Source organism: Lithobates pipiens, unplaced genomic scaffold (genome assembly GCF_037356315.1).
Source record: "Lithobates pipiens isolate NorthernLeopardFrog02 unplaced genomic scaffold, aLitPip1_a1.2 Scaffold_19, whole genome shotgun sequence".
NCBI lineage: Eukaryota > Metazoa > Chordata > Amphibia > Anura > Ranidae > Lithobates > Lithobates pipiens.
This window is the reverse complement of record NW_027507764.1, coordinates 533,380,820-533,405,901: the sequence shown is the minus strand read 5'-3', so window position 1 is coordinate 533,405,901 and position 25,082 is coordinate 533,380,820. Positions and strand designations below refer to the sequence as shown.

The 25,082-nt window shown below is 45.4% G+C and overlaps 1 protein-coding gene across 2 annotated transcripts in view; it reads right to left on the bottom strand.

The window, feature by feature from the left end:
* SERPING1 (serpin family G member 1) overlaps positions 1-25,082 on the bottom strand; it is a 550,183-nt gene that overhangs the window by 342,720 nt on the left and 182,381 nt on the right. For both annotated transcript variants that reach the window (XM_077493210.1, XM_077493211.1), the window contains exon 5: positions 14,685-14,827. In XM_077493210.1, the coding sequence (XP_077349336.1) occupies positions 14,685-14,827 (143 nt within the window). The remainder of the gene's footprint in view (positions 1-14,684; positions 14,828-25,082) is intronic.

Here is a 25,082-nt window from a genome sequence, read left to right as displayed (position 1 = left end):
GAGCCCTTATGGGTAAAGTGTTATCCTTGCGGGTGGTGGGCCTGTTTTGGTCTTTGATGGTGTAAGAAAACCATACTAGATGGAAGTGTTGGACTCATCTGCAGTATGTGCCCCTCTGGTGTAGAGATCATCCAAACACCGTTAAGGTCTATGGGACACGAACATGAATAATCAGAAGTGCTAATTTTAAAGGCTTATATGCATGGTATTGTCATAAAGTGTTTGGGGACCTGGGTCCTGCCCCAGGGGACATGTGTTATTAAAAAAGTGTCAGAAAAAGCGAAGCGTCACACTGCTGAAGACTCCCACAGAGGCGGATCGTGTGGACGGCACGGAGAAGGAGCAAGATGTGGGACGAGAAGAGTGGAGGAAGAAGAAGATGAAGAAAAATATGGAGAAGAACAACACTGAAGGAAGACCAGAAGAAAGAAGATGAAAGAAGAAGCGCAAAGAAGAAGAATTTAATAAAGGACTTGTCAAAAACTGTGTTTTTTAACTTTTTTTGTCACTTTTTTTTGTGAAATGGTAGGAGTACATTTGTACCCCATTACCAATTCACACAGGGGGAGCCGGGATCTGGGGGTCCCCTTGTTAAAGGGGGCTTCCAGATTCCGATAAGCCTCCCCACCTGCAGACCCCCACAACCACCAGGCAAAGGTTGTGGGGATGAGGGCCTTCAACCCATCAACATGGGGACAAGGTGCTTTGAGGGGTACTGTTCAGGAGGGGGGGCGCTCTCTCGCCCCCCCTCTTTTCATACCGCCTGCCAGGTTGCATGCTCAGATAAGGGTCTGGTATGGATTTTTGGGGGGACCCCCCGCTAATTTTTTTTTTTCATAAATTTAAAAATGCAGCGCTACCAGGATATGCCCCCCAGAGAAAAACATGACAAGTAGAGGCGCAAAAGATCAGATAATAATATACTCTAGAGGGCTGTCTGTATAGAGTTATATAGGACAATAATATATATAAGAACTTTTAGTTCTCAAGTCCCATGAAAGTGTCTTTCGTTCTTTGAGTGGGACTTTCAAAATGCAGGGCTGCCACCACAGGGAGCTGAAACCAGGCTCCTAGACTGTTGCAGAAAAAGAAAAGAAGAAGGGGGCGCCTCTGGGTGTAGATTTTTTTTTTTTAAAAAAGCAATTTATTCACAGGTAAAACAAAGAGATTATGCACTCACATTTTCCAAGGCATAAAAAGGCATGTAGAATAAACAGGGGGGGGGGGGGGGGGGTGACGGACGAATCAGATGAAAAACCCCCCCTGTTTATTCTACATGCCTTTTTATGCCTTGGAAAATGTGAGTGCATAATCTCTTTGTTTTACCTGTGAATAAATTGCTTTTTAAAAAAAAAAAAAATCTACACCCAGAGGCGCCCCCTTCTTCTTTTCTTTTCCCCCAGAGAAAAACCTAATAGAGGGAATATTCACACAAAATAAAAGAAATTTAAATAAATGTAAATGGAATCATGTGATATCCCAAAACATATGAAAAATTCAAAAACGACATAGCCAAGTAACAAAGAAAAAACAAAAAATGTGTCCACTATTCACCACCTGAAAAGTAAACAATGCGTGATCTCTAAATAAACAAAATCGTGAAAGTGCAAAAATTTTCTTTGTGACAAAAATGTAATAGCATCACAGTCCCTTTAAAGATATTCAATGCATATATTCATCTTCGGAACAAAGCTAAAATTCAAGTCTGGAGCTCCAGATGTATAGAGTAACCCCAGAATAGATGTATATATTTCCTCTTCAGAGAAGGTATACAACTTCATATAGATAAATTCCCAGTGTACAGTGGCGTCAAAATAAGGTAGTGGACCCACACACACATATATGGTGGTGAATCAATCAGGCGTGAAAGATAATCATCCCCAATGGATTATCAAAGCAGAATGATGGGACATCAAATCGTGTGTGAAGATGTGGACATCCGAGTTGTCAAATCAGGTATCCAGCATCCAAGCTCACGTACACATACAGATTTAGTCATCCACGCCACAGGAGAACAATTCTCCAGTGCTTGGGTGGTAGGTCTAGGGATGTGTAGTGCAGACAACTCTTTTCAATGCCAAGGGCCTTGCTGCCCTTCTTAGGACAATGGGTATCCTCTATACAGATGATAACCGGCTTAATAAACAGAGTATGGTTGGGGAGTCTTCCAGGGTCCCTGTTCATTAGGGATATTCCTCCTAGTCTTGTGCCTCGAATGTTTGCTTTCAATGGATCAGCGCAGTTCCGATATTCATATACACCAGGCATATGTAAGTTATAAAGGATAAATTCCCATAGTGTGATATGTTTAAAACACTCGATAAATTTTATTAAACGAACGGCGAAATGGGCACTTTGTCAGAAACCATGAATCAGACTGAGACAGAAGTACAATTAAATCACACTTGTTTATTAGTAAAAATAAAAAGGTAAATAGAAAAAGCGTAGTCAAGCATAGCCAGAGTCCAGTAACCAGATCGGGTAGTCAGCCAGGCCAGAAATCAGGGATCCAAGTAGAGCAACAGCAAGCAGGATAAGGAGCCAGAAGGGATGTCAGCAAGCCAGTCTTTAAACAATCCGCAGGAGATGGTTTCTAGTGATGTGACCAAGGCGAAGGCAGAGGTGAAGTGAGCTGGAAGGCTTTAAGTAGGCAGGTCAGGCGAGCATCATCAGGAACAGCTGGTAACTGTGGAGAGAGAATAGAGCTAGCAATTAGCCGACAGCTGAGCGGCCAGCCCAGAGAAGGAAGGGCTAAGCCAGCCCTGACAGTACCCCCTCCTCAATGACCTCTCTCCCTCGGAGGGCCACCGGGCTTGAGGGGAAACCGTCTATGGAACTCGCAGAGGAGGACAGGGGCATGTACATCAGAGGATGAAACCCAGTAGCGTTCCTCCGGACCGTACCCCTTCCAATGCACCAGGTACTGTAAGCGCCCACAGAACCTACGGGAGTCAACAATGGATTGTACCTCATACTCCTCATAGTTCTCAACTTGAATAGAGTGAGGACGTGGCACCGAGGTGGTAAATCAGTTACAGACCAACGGTTTCAATAAGGAGACATGAAACACATTTGAGATGCGCATACTAGGAGGAAGGTCCAATGCGTAAGCCACTGGGTTAATTCTGCGAAGGATACAGAAAGGCCCAATAAACCAAGGTGCAAACTTCAGTGAGGGAACACGAAGCTGGAGGTTGCGAGATGACAGCCAGACCCTGTCCCCAACCTGGTAGGAAGGCGCAGGCATGCGTCTGCGGTCAGCATGGAGTCTGTACCTATCATTAGCATGACGCAAAGCCTCCTGGACTTGTAGCCAAGTGGAACGAAGACCAAGGAGATGCTCCTCTAACGCAGGAATACTCTGCGTAACAAACGAGTCAGGTAACATGGAAGGTTGGAAACCATAATTTGCCATAAATGGAGACAATCGGGAGGCAGAATTCAAAGCACTGTTGTGAGCAAACTCTGCCCAAGGTAATATGTCAGACCAGTTCTTATGATGGTCAGAAATATAGCAACGTAGGAATTGCTCCAAGGACTGATTGGCTCGTTCTGCAGCCCCATTAGACTGCGGGTGATATGCAGAAGAGAACTCAAGCTGGATTCCCAACTGTGCACAAAAGGTTCGCCAGAACCAGGAGACAAACTGACTGCCCCTGTCCGAGACAATCACCCTGGGTAGTCCATGTAAGCGAAAGATCTCCCGAGCAAAAACGGAAGCCAGTTCCTTTAGAGGTGGGCAACTTCTTAAGTGGAATACAATGACATCTTTGAGAACCGGTCAACCACCATAAGGATAACAGTGTTGCTTTGGGAGTTGGGCAACTCCACCATGAAATACATAGACAGGTGAGTCCAGGGCCTCTCTCCATTGGGTATGGGTTGTAGGAGGCCCACTGGAAGGTTTCATGGAGTCTTACTCTGAGCACACATGGGACAGGCAGCTACAAAGGCAGTAACATCGGCCCATAGACTAGGACACCAGAATTGTTGGGAAATGGCCCAAATGAGTTGATTCTTCCCAGGATGGCCAGCTGCAGTGGGAGAATGGTAAGTCTGGAGCACAGCAGTACGGAGATTCTCTGGGACAAAGCAGCAGTCACAAGGTTTATCAGGAGGAGCATGGACCTGAGCAGCAAGAATTTTGTCACCCAAAGGAGAAGTAAGACTGGTGCGAACCGTAGCCAAGATATGATCAGGAGGAATCATAGGAACCAGAACCGACTCCGACTTGGAAGTGGAGGAAAATTGTCGTGACAAGGCATCAGCATTTACATTCTTAGTACCGGGTAAGAATGAGACAATGTAATTAAAGCTCGACAAGAAAAGAGCCCATCGCGCCCTTCTGGGAGAGAGTCGCTTAGCCTCAGACAAGAATGTAAGATTCTTATGGTCAGTAAGAATCAGAACAGGCACAGTGGTACCTTCAAGAAGATGTCTCCATTCTTTAATGGCTAAAATGATTGCCAACAGCTCTCTGTCACCAATCTCATAATTGTACTCAGCAGGTGACAATTTCTTGGAAAAGTAGCCACACGGATGCATAGCGCTCAGAGTTAGGATGTTGAGACAGAAGGGTGCCAACTCCAGTCTCAGAAGCATCAACTTCTAGGATAAAAGGCAATGTAGGATCAGGATGTGCCAACACAGGAGCAGAAACAAAGACAGCCTTGAGAGTCTCAAAGGCCTTAATGGACTCCGGAGACCAACTCTGTGGGTTACCGTCCTTTCTGGTCATATCAGATAGGGGCTTGACCAGAGACGAGAAGTTACGAATAAACTTCTGATAGTAGTTGGCAAAGCCCAGGAAACGCTGCAGAGGACATAAACCCATGGGTCGAGGCCACTGTAGGACTGCCGAAAGTTTTCCTGGGTCCATCGAAAAACCAGCAGTGGAAATGACATAGCCCAGGAATGTAACCTGTTCACGATGGAACTCGCACTTCTCCAGTTTACAATAGAGATTGTTCTATCTTAGTTTCTGAAGCACACAACAGACATATGTGTGGTGGCTCTCCAGGGACTTGGAAAATATGAGGATATCATCGAGATAAACCACCACACATAACTGCAACAAATCTCGGAGGACATCGTTAATACATTCCTGGAAAACTGCCGGAGCGTTACAAAGGCCAAAAGGCATTACCAGGTATTAATAATGGCCTGTTCTGGTATTAAAAGCAGTTTTCCACTCGTCGCCTTCCTTAATGCGCACGAGACTGTATGCCCCTCTCAAGTCAAGCTTTGTAAAAACCGTTGCTCCCTTGAGGCGGTCAAATAACTCTGTAATCAATGGAATTGAGTAGGCATTCTTAATCGTGACACGATTGAGACCCCTATAATCTATACAAGGTCTCAGTTCTCAGCTCTTCTTTTCCACAAAAAAGAAACCAGCACCAGCAGGAGACGAGGATTTGCGGATGAAACCTCGAAAGTGCGCAGCAACATACTCCTCCATGGCCTTATCCTCCAAGACCGACAAAGGGTAAACCAGGCCACGTGGAGGTATGGCACCAGGTTGAAGGTCAATTGAACAATCATAAGACCGGTGTGGAGGCAAACTACCGGCTTGACCTTTATCAAAGACATCGCTAAAATAACGGTACTCCTCCGGCAGGGAGGGGAGTGAAGAGGTACACAGGACTTTGGATACCCTCAGGAAGCATGTCTCACTGCATTGCGGTGACCAGGAGAGAACCTCAGCACGGAGCCAATCAAGAGGGGTTGTGCCTCTGTAACCAAGGATAACCAATAACCAGCGGAAACCTGGGTGAGGAAATAACTTGGAATTGGATTATCTCATGGTGAAGCGCCCCTACGGCCATGGACAACAGAACCGTGTCATGAGTCACATGGGCAGGCTGTAAAGGTCTCCCGTCAAGAGCCTCAATGGCAAGTGGAGTGTCGCACAGCTGCAGCGGAATCAAGTGCTGCAAAACAAATGCAGCATCAATGAACAGGCCTGCAGCCCCAGAGTCGATTACAGCCTGTATCTCGATGGACGACTCAGCCCAAGAAAGGGTGAACAAAACCAGGGGCTTATCCTTCTGGATAACTGGGGACAAAACAATGCCACCTAAGGTCTGTCCATGACAGGTCTTCAAGGTTCGGGCATTTCCAGGAACGGGTAGGACAAGACCTGCCTGGCAATAAAGGCACAATCTCTCCCTCCTCCTAAAGGCTCTCTCATCCGCAGAGAGACCAACTCGGTACCAAGAGGCATGGGAGGTGAGGGAGGCATGGGTGGGACTACAAAGCTCAGAGGCAAATGTACAGGAGGCTACCGCAAGCGCTCCTTAAGCGAAAGTCTTTCTCTGAGTCTGGAGTCAATGAGGATGGCAAACGAGATCAAGCTCTCCAGCTCAGTGGGTATATCACAGGCTTCTATCTCATCCTTGATGGAATCCGAGAGACCATGAGAAAAAGCAGCCACGAGGGCCTCATTGTTCCAAGCAACCTCTGCTGTCAGAGTACGGATTTCAATGGCGTAGTCGGCAACAGTTCTCGTACTCTGTTTGATGGACATGAGGCACTTGGCAGCAGAAGCGGAGCGTGCCGGAATGTCAAATACCCTTTTAAAGGAGGCCACAAACTGAGGGTAACTCAAGACAACAGGTTTTTGCGTCTCCCATAGAGGGTTAGCCCAGGCCAAAGCTCTCTTAGAAAGCAAAGATATCATGAAACCTACTTTTTTTTTCTGTCCGTGGGAAACGCCTGGGGCAGCATCTCGAAGTATATCTCAACCTGATTGAGAAACCCTCTGCATTGAACTGGATCGCCCCCAAATCGCTGGGGAAGTGGAGCAGAACCAGACATACCTCTTATAGAGGTAATACTCGAGGCAGGTGCCTGGACAGAGACTGGCGCAGCAGCAGGGACGGCCTGCGACTCAGGTTGTACCAGAGCAGCCACTGTGGGGGATTCCAGGTGAGCCGTGCGAATTCAGGAGCGTTTGTAACGCCATGGCAAACTGATCCATGCAGTGATCTTGCTCATCCAATCTGGAAAAAATATTACCAACAAGTGGATTGACTGTATCTTCTGAATTCATGGCCTTCGTCTACTGTCAGAAACCATGAATCAGACTGAGACAGAAGTTCAATTAAATCACACTTATTTATTAGTAAAAATAAAAAGGTAAATGGAAAAAGCGTAGTCAAGCATAGCCAGAGTCCAGTAACCAGATCGGGTAGTCAGCCAGGCCAGAAGTCAGGGATCCAAGTAGAGCAACAGCAAGCAGGATAAGGAGCTAGAAGGGATGTCAGCAAGCCAGTCTTTAAACAATCCGCAGGAGATGGTTTCTAGTGATGTGACCAAGGCGAAGGCAGAGGTGAAGTGAACTGGAAGGCTTTAAATAGGCAGGTCAGACGAGCATCATCAGGAACAGCTGGTAACTGTGTAGAGAGAAGAGAGCTGGCAATTAGCCGACAGCTGAGCGGACAGCCCAGAGAAGGAAGGGCTAAGCCAGCCCTGACACACTTACAATGGCAAAAGAAAATGAATAGCAAATCTGTAAAATAATCAGCGTTACAGACGCCTCTTACATCAGTTCCGGTCCTACGGTGTCCAGTCACTCTCTATGCATTACGACACCCCACGTATCTTTATCATGCCGTTTTTATCAATTAACTTTTATGTGTATTGCGGACCAGCAATTCATTGTAGCCATGAGTAGTTTTAAATTACTTTTTTTTTCCTTTTAGAAATGTCATTTTGCTGTCAGACTGTTCTAAACACAGGAAACATGCACCCCTTTACAGACATACTACAGACAGCCCCAGGTATGAAATTTAAAGGAATATTACACTTTTATTGTTTCACTTTAAACATTATCCAAAGACATGCACAATCCAAACAATCCAAAGACATGCAAGTAGGTTAATTGGCTTCTGTCCAAAATTGGCCCTAGTATATGAATGGGGACCTTGTATTGTGGGCTTCTTGAGGGTAGGGACCAATATGAGTGTGCAATGTACAGGGATAGGGACAGTTGTAGACGCTCACTCAGGTTGAACTGGATGGACTGGTGTCTTTATTCAACCTTACTAACTATGAAACTATTATTAAAATCATTGCTCCCAAAAAAACTGCAGTTTTTAAAACTTTTTTTTGCATTGATACATGTCCCCTGGGGCAGGACTCAGGTCCCCAAACACCAGTTATGACAATACAATGCATATAAGCCTTTAAAATTAGCACTTTTGATTTCTCCTATAGACTTAAAGGGTGTTCCGCGGCTTTTGAATTTGCCACGAACACCCATAATTGTCTGGCGAACTGGCGAATAGCCAATGTTCGAGTCAAACATGAGTTTGACTCAAACATAAAGCTCATTCCTGCTCTGGTGTATTCCAGTTAGAACGGTTAGCTAGAATACGGTAATGGTTGTGGGTTGTCTCCGAACTGATGTATTACGGCTGGAGGCCTATCATGAAAGGAGGTCTCATAGTATAGAGGTGGAATGTGTGTTAATTTTGGGGTGACACCAAAGATCAACAGACTGAGTGACTGATAGTTTTGTTTGCAGATGTTTATGTATTAAAGGTTGTGAAATTTTTATATTTTGTTAATATTTATATTCCAATTCCAGGTGTGGTCTTGTTAATTTAAGTAAAGGTAAGGGGAGGGGGGAGTATGAGTGGCTGGGGAGATATCAAGAAGGTTAGGGACATCTGGGCTACACTGGTCAAGTGAGGCCCGAAGCGAGAGAAAAGAAGAGAAAATAGAGAAGGGTGGGCAGGACAGTGTGAAAAGGGGATGCAAACATATTGTTAAAAGGCAGCGACATTTTTGTAAGGAAGGGGAGGGCAGGATTGGTGTAAAAGATCAGAGTTGGGAGGGGTTTTGTTTTATTATGATTATGATTATTATTTATTGTTTTCTACCCACCCTCCCTGTTTGCTTTGTCTGTTTTCTTTATTTACAGTAGCAGTGCGAGCAAGTTCAATCATAGCAGCTACACTGCTGGTAGTGGGTTGTCTCCAAGCTGATGTGCTATGGCTGGAGGCCTATCGTGGAAAGAGGTCCTACAGTGTAGAGGTGGAATGTGTATTAATTTTGGGGTGCCGTCAAAGACCAACAGTGACTGATAATTTTGTTTACAGATGTTTATCTGTTAAAGGTAACGATGGGGGGGGGGGGGGGGGAGGGGGTTAGGAGTACAAGTGGTTGGGCAGATATCAAGGAGGTTGGGGACATCTGGGCTACACTGGTCATGTTATAAATTGCTACAGACATTCAGTATTTCTTTACCATAAGGATACACATTATAAAGTAGTGCGCTTTTTTTCCCCCTGCCTATTCCTTAAATAGCTAGTTCTGCTTTAAACCTATTTTCTTAACCAGTTGCCGACCGCCGCACGCCGATGTACGTCGGCAGAATGGCACGGGCAGGCATAAGGGCTTACATGTACGTCCCTTGCCTCCCGCGGGTCGGGGGCCCGATCGGGCCCCCGCCCGGTGCCTGCGGCGGTCGGTATTCGTTCGGGAGCGATCCCGGACGAGGGGACGGCCATTCATTCATGGCCACCCCCTCGCGATCGCTCCCGACGAATAGAAATCCCCCGTGACATCACTTCCTCTCCTGTAATGTAAACACAGGAGAGGAAGTGATGTATTCTCTCCTCCGTGTCGGTATTTTTCGTTCCGACACGGAGGAGAGCGGATCGGTGAGTTGCACCAACACTCTACACACACAGTAGAACATGCCAGGCACACTCACACCCCCCCTTTACCCCCCGATCACCCCCCAATTACCCCTGCCCCCCAGTCACAGTGACACCAATGTCATTTTTTTTTTTTTATTATTTTTTTTTTGCATTGGTGTCATTTGTGACTGTAATAAATGTTAGGGCAGTTAGAGTTAGCCCCCTTTAGTTCTAATGTACCCCCCTAAGCCCCCCAATAAAGGTTTAACCCCGTGATCACCCCCCGTCGCCAGTGTCACTAAGGCTGGGTTCACATTGCAGCGGTTTATGAGAACGAATTTGATTCGCACCGCACTGCAGTGCAAATCACATCCGATCTCTGTGCGATTCGAGTTCAGCCATTCGCCGCACCCGCCACACCCGCCGCACCCGCCGCAAATTCGCACGGGACCCTTTTTTTGGCCCGCAGCAGAATCGGATCGCATGGGTGTTCACACCATGCGATCCGAGTTTGCAGATCGCACTGCGATATGCGAACTGATCTGGGGGTGTCAGTAACATTTCACTGACACTCCCAGCAGTTCGCATAGGGCAGTGTGAACTGCCGCCGGGAGGCATGCGATGCGGGAACCCGCCGCGGATTCGCGGCGTTTCCGCATCGCTCCAGTGTGAACCCAGCCTAATAAGCGATCATTTTTCTGATCGCCGTATTAGTGTCACAGGTGACGCTAGTTAGGCAGGTAGGTATTTAGGTTCGCCGCAGCTTTTTATAGCGCCAGGGACCCCCATATACTACCGCATAAAGCCCCCTGATTGCCCCCTAGTTAACCCTTTCACCAGTGATCACCATATAACTGTTACAGGTGACGCTGGTTGGTTAGTTATTTTTTTATAGTTTCAGGGCACCCGCCATTTATTACCTAATAAAGGTTTAACCCCCTGATCACCCGGCGGGTGTCATTTGTGACTAATAACTGTTAGGGCAGTTAGGGTTAGCCCCCTTTAGTTCTAAGGTACCCCCCTAACCCCCCCAATAAAGGTTTAACCCCGTGATCACCCCCCGTCGCCAGTGTCACTAAGGCTGGGTTCACATTGCAGCGGTTTATGAGAACGGATGTGATTCGCACCGCACTGCAGTGCAAATCACATCCGATCTCTGTGCGATTCGAGTTCAGCTATACAGATAGTATGGCTGAATTCGTGTCGCACCCGCCGCACCCGCCGCACCCGCCGCAAACTCGCACGGGACCCTTTTTTTGGTCCGCAGCAGAATCGGATCGCATGGGTGTTCACACCATGCGATCCAAGTTTGCAGATCGCACTGCGATATGCGAACTGATCTGGGGGTGTCATTAACATTTCACTGACACTCCCAGCAGTTCGCATAGGGCAGTGTGAACTGCCGCCGGGAGGCATGCGATGCGGGAACCCGCCGCGCATTCGTGGCGTTCCCGCATCGCTCCAGTGTGAGCCCAGCCTAATAAGCGATCGTTTTTCTGATCGCTGTATTAGTGTCACAGGTGGCGCTAGTTAGGCAGGTAGGTATTTAGGTTCGCCGCAGCTTTTTATAGCGCCAGGGACCCCCATATACTACCGCATAAAGCCCCCTGATTGCCCCTAGTTAACCCTTTCACCAGTGATCACCATATAACTGTTACAGGTGACGCTGGTTGGTTAGTTATTTTTTTATAGTTTCAGGGCACCCGCCATTTATTACCTAGTCTCACTAGTGTACCCCTAAATTTAGGGGTGTCTACTTTCCAAAATGGGGTCATTTGGGGGGGGTTTGTGCCATCTTGGCATTTTATGGCCTTCAAAACTGTAATAGGTAGTGAGAAGTGAACTCAAAAATTTACGCCCTTAGAAAGCCTGAAGGCGGTGCTTGGTTTTCGGGGCCCCGTACGCGGCTAGGCTCCCAAAAAGTCCCACATATGTGGTATCCCCGTACTCAGGAGAAGCAGCAGAATTTATTTTGGGGTTTCATTTCACATACGCCCATAGCATGTGTGAGCAATATATCATTTAGTGACAACTTTGTGTAAAAAAAAAAAAAATTTTTTTTTGTCATTATTCAATCGCTTGAGGCAAAAAAATAAAATATTCAATGGGCTCAACATGCCTCTTATCAATTTCCTTAGGGGGTCTGCTTTCCAAAATGGGGTCATTTGGGGGGGGTTTGTACTGCCCTGCCATTTTAGCACCTCAAGAAATGAGATAGGCAGTCGTAAACTAAAAGCTGCGTAAATTCCAGAAAACGTACCTTAGTTTGTAGATGTGACAACTTTTGCGCAAACCAATAAATATACAATTATTGACTTTTTTTTTACCAAAGACATGTGGCTGAATACATTTTGGCCTAAATGTATGACTAAAATTGAGTTTATTGGATTTTTCTAATAACAAAAAGTAGAAAATATCATTTTTTTAAAAAATTTGCGGTCTTTTTACGTTTATATCGCAAAAAATAAAAATCGCAGAGGCAATCAAATACCATCAAAAGAAAGCTCTATTTGTGGGAAGAAAAGGACGCAAATTTTGTTTGGGTACAACATTGCATGACCGCGCAATTACCAGTTAAAGCAGCGCAGTGCCAAAGTGTAAAAAGACCTCTGGTCATTTACCAGCAAAATGGTCCGGTCTGAAAGTGGTTAAAATGATTGCTGTACTCCTAAATGATTGCTATACTCTTGCACAAATGTTTTTTTTTTCAGGAAATAAAAACAGCCAACCTTGCACTAAAATTCTAATTCAGATTCTACTGTTTTTATTTCTTAAAGTGATTGTAAAGGTTATTTTATTTTTTTTGGCCCCGATGCTCCTTTCTGGGGTCCCCCGGCGGCACTCTTGGCCCATCCTCTTTGAGTGCCCCCACAGAGAGCCGGTATCCAAGGGTGCAACTGTGCAGGAGCGCTCCCAAATCCTACTGCTGCCTCCATTGACACAGACAGCAGTACTCCGCTCCGCCCCCTGGCTCCCATGTCATTTGATTGACAGCAGTGGGAGCCAATGGCTCCTGATGCTATCAATTTATCCAATGAGAACTCAAGACAGCGGCTGGAGCTGCTGGACACATCCTCGACGCTGAAAAGATCGGGTTCAGGTAAGAAAAAGGGGGGCTGCTGCAACACAGGAGGTTTTTCACCTTAATGCATAGAATGCAAGGTGAAAAACCTAGAGCCTTTACAACTCCTTTAAGGATTTGTGGGAAGACACATGCAAACTACTCCTTAATGTATATTTGGAGCCAGAGGCACTGGTTTATATAATAAATACAGCCAAATAAGAGAAATCATATTTACATTCATCATATTAGTGCTTCTCAATTTGAGAAACTGTAATGCCGCGTACACACGATCAGACTATCCGGCGGACCTAGTCTGGCGGACAATCTGCCAGACTTTGCAGCGGAGGTCCGCCGGACTTTCTGAACGAGACGGACTATGGCGGGGGTCCACCGGACTTTTGAAATGAACGGACTTGCCCACACATGGAGAAAAGTCTGTTCATTTTGAACGTGGCTCCAGGTAGCGAAGGAAGTCAATGTCGCCGCCTCCATCAGCTAGATTGACACCTCGCTAGCCCTGTCGCCTGGTATGGATTTAAAGGGGAACCCCTACACCGATAAAATGGAATGAGGTCCCCCCAAAGTCCATACCAGACCCTTATCCGAGCACGCAGCCTGGCCGGTCAAAAAAGGGGGTGGGGATGAGCCAGCGCCTCCCCCCTCCTGAGCTGTACCAGGCGGGTGCTTTTGGGGAAGGGGGGTGTTGATTAGAACAAGGGTCTCTTCCTGGCAACCCTGGCCGTTGGTTGTCGGGGTCTGCAGGCAGGGGGTTTATCAGAATCCGGGAGCCCTCTTTAATAAGGGGGCCCCCAGATCCCGGACCCCCACCCTATGTGAATGAGTATGGGGTACGATGTATTTTTCAGTAAGCATTACTAGCATTGGCCCGAGCTTGTCGCTGTCGCCTTTACCTTCTTCTTCTCCTCCTTCCTTCCGATGTTGACACAACGCTCTCTCCGGCCCGAATGGCAACGACTTATATAAGGATAAGGGGCATGGTCACCGGGTAATGTCACATGGTGACCCTGCCCCTTATGATGTCACAGTCCCAGCATCCTCTGGAATGAAGAAGAAGAAGAAGTCTGGCGAGAAGACCCCTGGAGCTGTCTAATAAAGTATATTAAAAACATGTTTTTTTTATTAACACTTTTTTCCCCCAGGTGAATGGGTAGGGGTACATCATACCCCATACTCATTCACAAAGGGTGGGGGGCCAGGATCTGGGGGCTCCCGGATTCTGATAAGCCCCCTGCCCGCAGACCCCCGACAACCAATGGCCAGGGTTGTCGGGAAAAGGCACTTGTCCTCGTCAAGATGGGGACAAGGTGCTTTGGGGTGGGGGGGCCGCAGGGCCCCCTTCCCCAAAGTACCCCCCCATGTTGAGGGCACGCGGCCTGGTAGGGCACAGGACAGGGGGCGCTCACTCATCCCCACCCCCTTTTCCTGACCGGCCGGACTGCGTGCTCAGATAAGGGTCTGCTATGGACTTTGGGGGGACCCCCACGCTGTTTTTTGGCATAGGGTTTCCCCTTTAAATCCATACCAGGTGACGGGGCTCGCGAGGTGTCAATCTCGTCGATGGAGGCGATGACATATACTTCCTTCGCTAGTTCTGTCTACCTGGAGTCACGTTCAAAATTAACTGACTTTTCTCCATGTGTGGGCAAGTCCGTTCATTTCAAAAGTCCAGCGGCATAGCACACAGACGGCGGCGGACAATTTTGAGTCAAGACTTCTTTCTAAGTCCTCCAGACTTTTGGGAAGAAAAAGTCCGCCAGAGCCCACACACGGGCGGATTGTCCCTCGGGACAGTCCGATCACGTGTACGCGGCATAAGGAACACTATGTAGTTCTTTAAGCAAATGAATGAAAGGGAACAAAGTCCAGGCAGGTTTGAGAATGTTTAAATTATATCTGATAATAAATGTATATCACATGAGCTAATCATATATTATCACTACATCCATTTATACCTGGGCTTGCAAATATTTATCCGTAAGGATCTGCAGAGGATATTTATGGGCCTTCATTGTAGGAACTTTAACTGAATCTGAAGATGAGCGGTGAAAATTTTCATTCTTCGTAAGGCTTGGATCAAACTGGGATAACCATCTTCCTGTTAAAAACAAAACAAAAATAATAATAAAAACATCAATATCTTCTACAATTTTTAATTTAGATTCATTGTAAAGGCACACAGACTGTATAATAATAATAAAAAAAAATATATATATATATATATATATATATATATATATATATATATATATACACACACATACACGTGCACACACACACGCACTATACTATAGTCCTGCATTAATAGCGTTGCTTTCACCATACCACAGAAAACTATTCGCAAGTAGGGACTTCATGGTTATCATACTTAAGTACCCAAACTAATTAGTGGAAAGAATTTCTATGTATTTATTACATTTAAAATCACATACAAATAAAGTAAATGGCAGTTATGTCTGTGATCCATCTCTCAGTATGCATTGTGTATAATAACCTCCTGCAACCTGGAATCTAGTTAAACCCGATCTCCAGCTTCAGTTTCAGTTTAAATAGTTTGTTTGGGACAAGCTGGCCCAAGCAAAGTATTTCATTCTCTAACCTGCAACCACTGGGTGTGCTGTATAAACTGTATATAGCTGAGGCTACATACAGTATACAACACTGTATTCTGGCAGTGGCAAGAGAACTTCCTGTCTCACACCTGTAACAAATAGTGTTGGTCTGAGCAGCATTCAGCCATTAATGGATAGCTTTGTATTGTAAATAAAAAGAAATGTACTTCTGCGCTACTAATATAAAGTAAGTGCTATTTATTAAATCTAAGAGGTTGCTGCTTAACACCAACTGTTTATTAGCAGACCAGAGTAAAAAGAAAAATTTGTGAAGCGGTCCATCTTTTCCAAAAGAATACTATGTGATGTAAATACAGAATAAATAAAATAAAATAGTGACCCCTAGTGAGAGTATTGCATATGACACCAAAAAGATTATATATATATATATATATATATATATATATATATATATATATATATATATATATATATAATTTTACACAATGAAAGTGGTATGTGCAACCAGTGACCTCTAGTGGGTACAAAAATGATAACACATATATCACAATAACAATAATATGTACAACCAGGGGCCTCTAGTGGTTACAAAACTTATAACACATATAATGTCAGACAAAGTACATTAATCCAGTGATATCTTCTGTGAACCAATGCTGTCCACCCACAATCCAATGGTAAATGATAACAAATTAGTGACTTAACACCACGTGGACCCTCCACTAGTCACACTATGTGCTCACCTCCCAGAGCGGCACCCAATTGGACCAAGTAGCACCTTCCGCTTTGGGGTCTCAATCTAGGATCTTTAAGCTCCCAATAGTGAACTCTGCAAGCGTGATCTCTCATATAAGATGGCAACATGAGGGTAAAAAAGGAACTAGCATAATGTAATACTATAAAACTAAATGGATTTAAAACACAAGCAACTATTCCACTCACATTTAAGAATGCATTATCCCTGGTGCATACAGGTGATGAACTTGAAAATATACAGATCCGTCCCTGGGGTCATAAAATCGTCTGCAAGTCCTCAGCCCTGCTGCCCTCATGAGTGATTGTCTACTTACTAAAAATGATGCAATGACGTCACAAGCCCCTCTCTGACACGTTTCTTCACTCACATGCGACTTTATCACAGGGTATATTCCTGTGGTCATCACACTAATATTTATAATACTCCTAATCCATACCTCCCAACATTCTGAGATGGTAATGAGGGACACCTATTAGCAAAAGTATGTAGGCATAGGACACACCCAGTTGCCACGCCTCCTTTAAAGGAGGATTATACAAAAGAAGATTGGTTAAACCCTCAAGCTTTTTTTTTACCACTACTATTCTCTTATACTGGGTTTTAAAATTTACAAATGCAGCAGTTTAGAATTTGGAGGAAAGATTTAGCACGGTAAAACACTTTTTGATAGTGCATTTTATATACAGCTATATAGATCTTTACCAAATGAGGGACAGAGGGACTTTTTTCAAAATGAGGTAGAGTCCCTCAAAATCAAGGACAGTTGAGAGCTATGCCTAAACCAATTAAACATACTAAACTCGGTGGCCGTTTTCCCGTGCTTCGCCACAGCCATTTTGCTGGGAGATAGAGGAAAAGGGCCAAAATGACTAACTGTGTATAAACATAGCAGCGGACATTTTCTAGGAGCCTGTCATGGCCATTTTACTGGTGATACACTATTGAATCCTGCATAGGGAATGGGTGTGTTTACCTATACCCGACAGCGGCCATTTTCTAGAAGCCCCTCTACAGCCATTTTACCGGTTATGTTCCAAATAAATGAAACTACATATGGCATAATGACAAACTAAAAAAATTAAATAATTCTATGTCCTTATTAATATAAACTGCTACAGCAGAATTAGAGGTGGTTAAACACCCTTCACCTAAAACCAGCATTCACCCCAAGGTTATTAATGTGCTTTAAAAATATTAAATAAATATGGGCATCTGCAACTTACTAGTTATTAGTGACCCCACCAACTAATAATGGGTACACCTAAATAAGTGGCAGAGATAATACAAGAAGAACTATTTTGAACTATACCACCCGAGCAGGGGCCTACTTAGCGCTACTTATCTGAGATAAAGCAATTGAGATCGAAATCTGCATTCAATCCATTTGGTTTAAGAGATTGCATCTCATAAATCTACCATGATTCGTGTTTACTCAATGACTTAATTTTATCTGACCCCCTCCATTGACTATGGTATTTCTCAATGCCTCAGAAGCGTCCCAATGGACTCTGGTATTGGAATTCCTTAAAGTGTTGTGCTAAATGATTAATTCAAAATTAAGATGGAGGGATTGAATAGAGAGGATACCACATCCCAAAATTACATATAGAAACAGAGAAAGGGGCCAGAACGGGCATGGGAATACCAACCCCGGGACTTTTACCGGTATCAGATCAGTAAAATCTGCAATTAGGTATCAATTGCTAAAAATAATTTTATTTATTACAACATAAATCAATAGTACACAGAACTTCATTATACAACCATAAAATATGATAAGGCAAGGTACAGTGTGGAACCTCCACAAAATTACCCCAATTTTATACATAAAAGCACAAATGCTGAGCTGCGATTTTCTACATGTTTCGCTCAAAGTTCGAGCTTCTTCAGGAAATAACGCAGCTGCTAATCATAGCTAAAATAATAAAGTAAAAACAGCGTGTGTTTCATTCATAGACATTGTTTCAAAAGTCAAAATACAAAAATCAAAATTACATATATTCCAGAATATTATTATTACACTATATCATGGGTTGTAAATATATTAAATTAATAATAATCAATATATTAAATCAAAATAAACATAAGAATATCGTGTTCATTTTCTCACCATTGAGCCAGGATTCCCCAGGATTAGTAGTACATTTATCAATTGTAATTAGTAAGATTTTTAAGAAAAATATGCAATTAATACACAGATGGCCAACAAAAGCGACGCGTCACCAGGGTATTGTTTGATGTTGCCTGATTCCCAGCCTAATAGACAGATCCCGGACATCTTCAGGTCCCGGCCTACAGGCAGCTCCCGAGCCGCGGCCTCGAGTAAATCGTGGTCACACAGCAGGAGCTCGCTGCGCTTGAGAGTGGACTCAGACCCCCGGGAGCAGCCTGCAATCTGCCTTAATGATCTCCGCAGTGACATCAAGAACACTTTATCAGCCGCAATTTCGGACCTGAGAGCGGACATACAGTCCATGTCACTGAGGGTTGAAGAAATAGAAGCCACACAAGCCTGCCATGATTCCTCCCTGAGTCTCATGCCATACATCTGCGAGACATAAACAGGCACATGGAGGATCTTGATAACAGGGGGAGACGTCGGAACCTGAGAGTGAGAGGGATATCTGAAACAACAGATCCTAGCCTCCTGACTCAGAGGGTCATCAATATCTTTAATGATCTGCTTGAAAGACCTCCAGACACCCCGATTGTATTCAAACGCATTCACAGGGCATTATGCCCCAGGGGCCGTGATACTGACCCCCCGAGGGACGTAGTCTGATGCCTGATAGATTTCCCTCTGAAAGAGGAAATCCTTCGCAAAGCCAGGGAAAGGAATCAAATATCCCATAGGGGAGCGAATGTTAAAATATTCCAACACCTGTCTAATATAACACTCCAGCGAAGGAGAGAACTCCGACCGTTGCTAGAAGTCCCGGAGGACCTTGGCCATTTTTGCACTGCATTGGGCTTATCTACTGTTGACCTACCCGACTGGTATAGCGACTTCAGGCTACCTACTCTCCACAGAGCGACTTCCATGGAAGGAGTGGACGAGGCTGGAAACGACGCCATCGGAAGACATCGTAGGCTTGCACAACAGCCCCCCTCTCCCCCGCTCTCCACAGAGGAATGCCACTCCGCCAAGAAATGCCAGCCCTACCGCGTCACCAGCCCATCGCAGGCCCCGCCATAACTAGAGTAACCAGTTCCCACGTTCTGATTTTATGAATGGCACCAGTTGTTGCAAATGTAACCCATTGCAAGTTAGCCAGCCTGCCGATTCATATATCTGAGACCCCGCACTTGCAAACATGGTCACATACAGATGAAGCTTATGGAGCATGCATACATACTGGAAGCTCTGGCCACATGTGGAGAACCCCCTGCCAACCCGAGCCAACACCTCTCCTCACCTACCAACCTGATAACCATGCCCACTTTGTAGCCCTGGAGACTCCCCCCACCCTGGATCGGATGAGAACAGCACTGTCATCTGTCACAACACTTGGGACCATGGTTTAAGGCAATATCTCTTGAAAACACCTCCCTTCCTCCCACGCGGTGAACCTAAGCGAAGACCAAAGATTTCAGAAGAGATGCCAATCAAGCACATAAATCCCACCCTAAACCAATGTGACTATGATGATCCCTACATGTTCCCATCCACCATATGCCCATCTGGATCACTACATGCTGGCTAAGACTGACCGCTACTGGAGTTGAACAGTCGTCCGGTGACATGGCCCTACCATTAGACTTTCTGCTAATCCTCCACTCCTCTTACCCTCCTCCCCCCTTTAAATTTTTTTTTTTTATTTCTGTTGCATGTGGTTAAGCATTATATTGTGCCATTCAGAACTTTTGTTGATGACGTAGCTTTTTGAATTAACTGTTGACTGGTTTTTCTTTTGTTAATACACCTATTTCAGAATCTTACCTCAAAACACAGCTATGTTTGTTCTTCTTCTCTGTGGACATAACACTCAAGACTGGGCCCGAGTACATGAACCCTAATGCCATTCTCCCGATCTATCCCCCCACAACTGTGCCGCCTGACTACTTTTTGATCTCTGATCTGAGATAATGCTAAGTAAGGATACCCATCTTATACGGCTACACCTACACTTACACCTACGCCTTGACACACGCTACGGCCAAACCACTCCATACAACCTCAAACAGATCGGTAAGGTTCTCTGCTCCAGACCACATAGGGGTGCAAACATCACCTACAAATATCACCCACCCCCTCATAAGCCCTGATCCCCGCCACTAGCTCCGGACCCGCGGGGTCTAGAGACCGAACGCTGAATCATAAAATCTTCCATACCTCCACAGTTATTTAATTATTTATTCATTTCTAGTTCGATATGCTGAACCCATATTCCTTTAGGCCTCATAAAGACGAAGAGCTCGCACATCTCGAGAAACCCCGTCCACCACACCATCACAACGGATGCCGGTAGTCACAGTTGACCCGACCGGTGCCACACCTCACGATTCATAGGGCTGACAGGCACAATACTCATCTTCCCCAGGTGGAATTTGCACCCCGGGCTCTCCACCCCCATCCCCCCTTTCTCTGTCTCATCCCTAACCAACACACCCCACCTCATCCCCTCTACACCTACATACCCCTCACCCCCCGTCCGCTCAGGTCCCCCGCAGTCCCCCCCCCTCCATACCCTCCTTCTCTCGTCCCCCCTTTTTTTTTTCTTCCCCTCCCCCCTTTCGAGATCTTCTCTTTCTTGGGACCCCTCCTCTCGGTAGCAGTGTAAGTAGGCCTCACCTTCAGCCTTCAACAAAATGCCCCCTTCGGTAAACCGCCTGATGAACTCATCCCTGAGACTTGTCTCCTTGAATGCTAAGGGCTTAAACACCCCTGAGAAGCGCTACCAAGTTTTGTCTACAATGCGAAAGTTGAAAGCTGAAGTGGTTTTTCTTCAGGAAACACATTTCTGCTCCAAACCCACCCCCAGACTGACCAACCACGCCTTTCCCATGGTATTCCACGCAACATCCCCCACATCCAAATGTAAAGGATTCTCCATACTTCTCTCCAAACATTTTGATTTTCAAGTCTCTGACACCCTAATAGACGACAACGGGCGATTCCTGTTCGTTAAAGGCACGCTCAAAAACAGGAAGATTACTCTAGCAAATGTCTATAGCCCTAACTCCTCCCAAGTGCCCTTCTTTAGGAAGGTGGCCAATCAGCTTTCCTCCTTCATGGAGGGGATGCTGATCGAAGGTGGCGATTTCAACATCCCCTTAGACCCTCTGCTGGACACCTCTTCGGGGACCTCCAGCTTAACGTTCAGGGCAATTAAACAAATAAGGAAAAGCCTCCAAGACTTACTGCTTCATGATACGTGGCGAACACTTCACCCCAGAGACAAAGATTTTACTTTTTTTCTCCACCCCCCACAATAGATACTCTCGTATTGATTACCTAATGACTTCTTAACAGGCTCTCCAATACTTATCCAAGACCACCATTGAACCAATGACGATCTCTGATCATGATCCCATTAAAGCTCTGTTTACCTTCCCCGAGACACTTGAATGTGCCAACATCTGGAGACTAGACGCAAGTATCTTGACAGACAGATCTAGAGAAAAGGAAGTCCAAGACTGCCTAATCCATTATTTTAAAGAAAACGACACACCAGATGTCCCTCTACTCACACAATGGGAAGCACATAAGTGTGTAGTGCGAAGCAACTTCATCTCTTTAGCTGCCGCAATCAAGAAGGAGAAAGTTGCTAGATTAGCGGAATTATTCTTGAAACTCAGATCGCTTGAAACAAAGCACAAGAAAACCCTAGCAATAGACTCTCACACTGACTTAATGGACATCCGCACCCAAATTCGCGAAGAATTAGTATATCACACGAGGAGGAGATTCGCCCTATCCCAGAAGCTCTTTTACGAGCACGGGAATAAGTCGGGCCATCTCTTAGCACAAGCACTGAGATCAAAAAAAGCTAAAAGGACAATCCACCAAATACGTTCCCCTACGGGCTCAATCTACGAAAAAAATGCGGATATAGCTCGAGAGATTGAAAAGTATTACACCTCCCTTTACAACCTTGAACCCGTGAACCCAAATACGTAAAACCCTCAAAAACGTCTTAAGGACATTCGGGCATACCTTGAAAAACTCCCACATAAGCAAATCCCCTCCGACACGATCCAATCAATGGAAACACCAATATCACCATTAGAATGGCTACAAGCCATAAAACAACTAAAGCCCGGTAAGAGCCCCAGCCCTGACGGGCTGACCTCGGCTTACTACAAGTCGTTCGCAGAAACGCTTCAAACATCCTTCCTTAAAGCCTTTAATTCCCTCTCCAGTTCAAGGTCTCTCCCCCAAGGTCTGTTAGAAGCCCATAATACAGATATACCGAAAACGGATAAAGATCCCACAAATACGAGCAGTTATAGACCGATTTCCCTACTCAACGTAGACATTAAGATTTTCACCAAGATTCTTGCAAATAGAATACTCCCCCTCATTCCAACCCTCATTACCCCAGACCAAGTGGGCTTTGTCCCTGGACGTGAGGCCAGGGATAATACAATAAAAAGTCCATTAATATCCACCACCTAATAACGCAATCTGAACAGAAGGCCTTCTTCCTATCCCTTGATGCGGAAAAGGCGTTTGAGAGGGTAGCTTGGGACTATATGGAAATGGTGCTCACGAGTTTGAGCCTTGGCCCTCACATGATGAACATGATCATGTCCCTATACTGTAATCCAACTGCGAGGGTGAGAGCTAATGGCACTCTGTCAAACGCCTTCTCCATCAAAAATGGAACAAGGCGGGGCTGCCCCCTCTCCCCGATCCTATTTGTTCTAACCTTAGAGCCCCTCCTACAGATGATTACCTTAACCGGAGACATCAAGGGTGTCAAATCCCCACTAAGGGAATTTAAATATGTGGCTTTCGCTGATGACACACTGATGTTTCTCACAGAGCCCATCACCACCATCCCATTTATTCTGTCGGAATTCCAACGATTCCAAGCCGTATCCAATCTCAAAATCAATTTTTCAAAATCATATGCCCTTAATGTCTCTCTCCCGTAAGAAATCCAAAAACAATGCGAAACCAATTTCCCGGTGCGTTGGAAAGATGACTCCATTACTTACCTGGGCACCCAAATCCCTCGGAAGATTGCTGACCTCTACGCCAGGAATCATCTCCCCATTTTACACGACTTAAAGACGGACCTTGAGAGATGGAAAAAACAAACTCTCTCTTGGTTTGGCAGAATTGTGGTCTTAAAGATGAACGTCCTGCCACGTTTACTGTACATTCTTCAAACCGTCCCTATACAGGTCCCCCAAGCCTTTTTCAAAACGTACAACAATATCTGCTCCCAGGGGTAATCGGAAACCCAGAATCAGCCTTAAGACTCTCGCACGTCCAAAACACTTAGGAGGTCTTGGCTTCCCGGACATACTCAATTATTACAGAGCTGTCCATCTTACCAGAATTGTGGACTGGAATGTCCACAGTCCCGGTAAAGATTGGGCCTCTTTAGAAGCATCCTTTTCACCCCTCCCACTAGCATCCTTACCCTGGATACAATCAACTCACATCCCGATCACCGCACTCCCTATACCCCCTCATAAACACAACTCTAAAATGCTTCAAACAGATCTGCGCCCGTACGAAGGTATCCTCAATACCAGGTCCCCTGACCCCAATTAAATGTAACCCGGACTTTGCACCTGGCATGTCCCCCAAATTCTTGTCAGACAGCTGGACACAGGATAGGCTACAAGCATACAACTTTTACGAGAGAGGAAAGCTCATACCTGCTTTGCAATTAGCAAGCAACACGGATAGACCTCCCATCCCCCCTGGACTTATCTGTTAATCGCCCACTACCTGAGGTCACTAGATAGAGACTTTCTTTGCTCCAGACCACTAACCCAATTTGGGAAGCTATGCACGCAGTCAGACCCCCAAAGACACCTAATAGCGCTTACCCATAACCTACTCTTTGACGAAGAAAGTCCTAGCTCCACTAAAGCTTGCAAGCATTGGGAAGAAGATTTATCCCTGTCAATCAGTGATGAACAATGGGATTCCATCTTCCATATTATCCACAAGGGCTCTCTAAACGTGAGCACTCAAGAGAATGGCTACAAAATACAGTCGAGGTGGTATTGTACACCAACTCTCCTACACAAATTCACTCCGAGCACAACAGATACTTGTTGGAGGTGCCACCAAGACAGGGGGATGCTCTTACACATTTGGTGGTCATTTACCCCATTGCAAATGTACTGGAGAGAAGTATGCAGAATCATCACCCATGTCACCACATACAACATTGATCCTACCCCATCTCAATGCCTTCTCCACCTCTCAACCCTACCGAGAAATGTTTATCATGGCTCATTGGCAATGCACATGATCAATGCAGCTAAACAATGTATCCCCATTCACTGAGGTTCTCCCAGAACACCCTTGATTAAAGAATGGTTCACCAGAATAAACAAAATAGCAGAAATGGAGGAGTTGATCCACGTTTCCAGGGACACATCCTAGAAATTAAGCAAGAAATGGGCCTGCTGGAAACACTTTCAGACCACCACTACATACACAGAAGTATACAAGTAAAAACCCATTTAAATATATAACTGATGGCATTAACCAAAAAATCCTTGTATAAACCCAAGGTGGGGAAAAGAACAAGAGAGAGGCTTGTGAGGAAATAAGCTACTTGCCAGTTGAAATGCTCTGAGAGGGGGGTGCTGGGAGAGAGAGCTCAGACTTTTCATGAACCCTCCAGACTCCTGATGAATTTGTCAGATGTCCCGAGAAGCCCTCCCTCCATTCTCGGCCTGCCCCCACCCCCTTTTGTTTTTCCTCTCCCCCTCCCCTCTTCTCTTTTCTCTCAATCCTCATCCCCTCGCCTCCCCTCCTCCCTCTCCTAGTCCCTCCCCAACCTGACCCCAACCCCCAACCTGTCTCCGTAACCATACACACATGCATA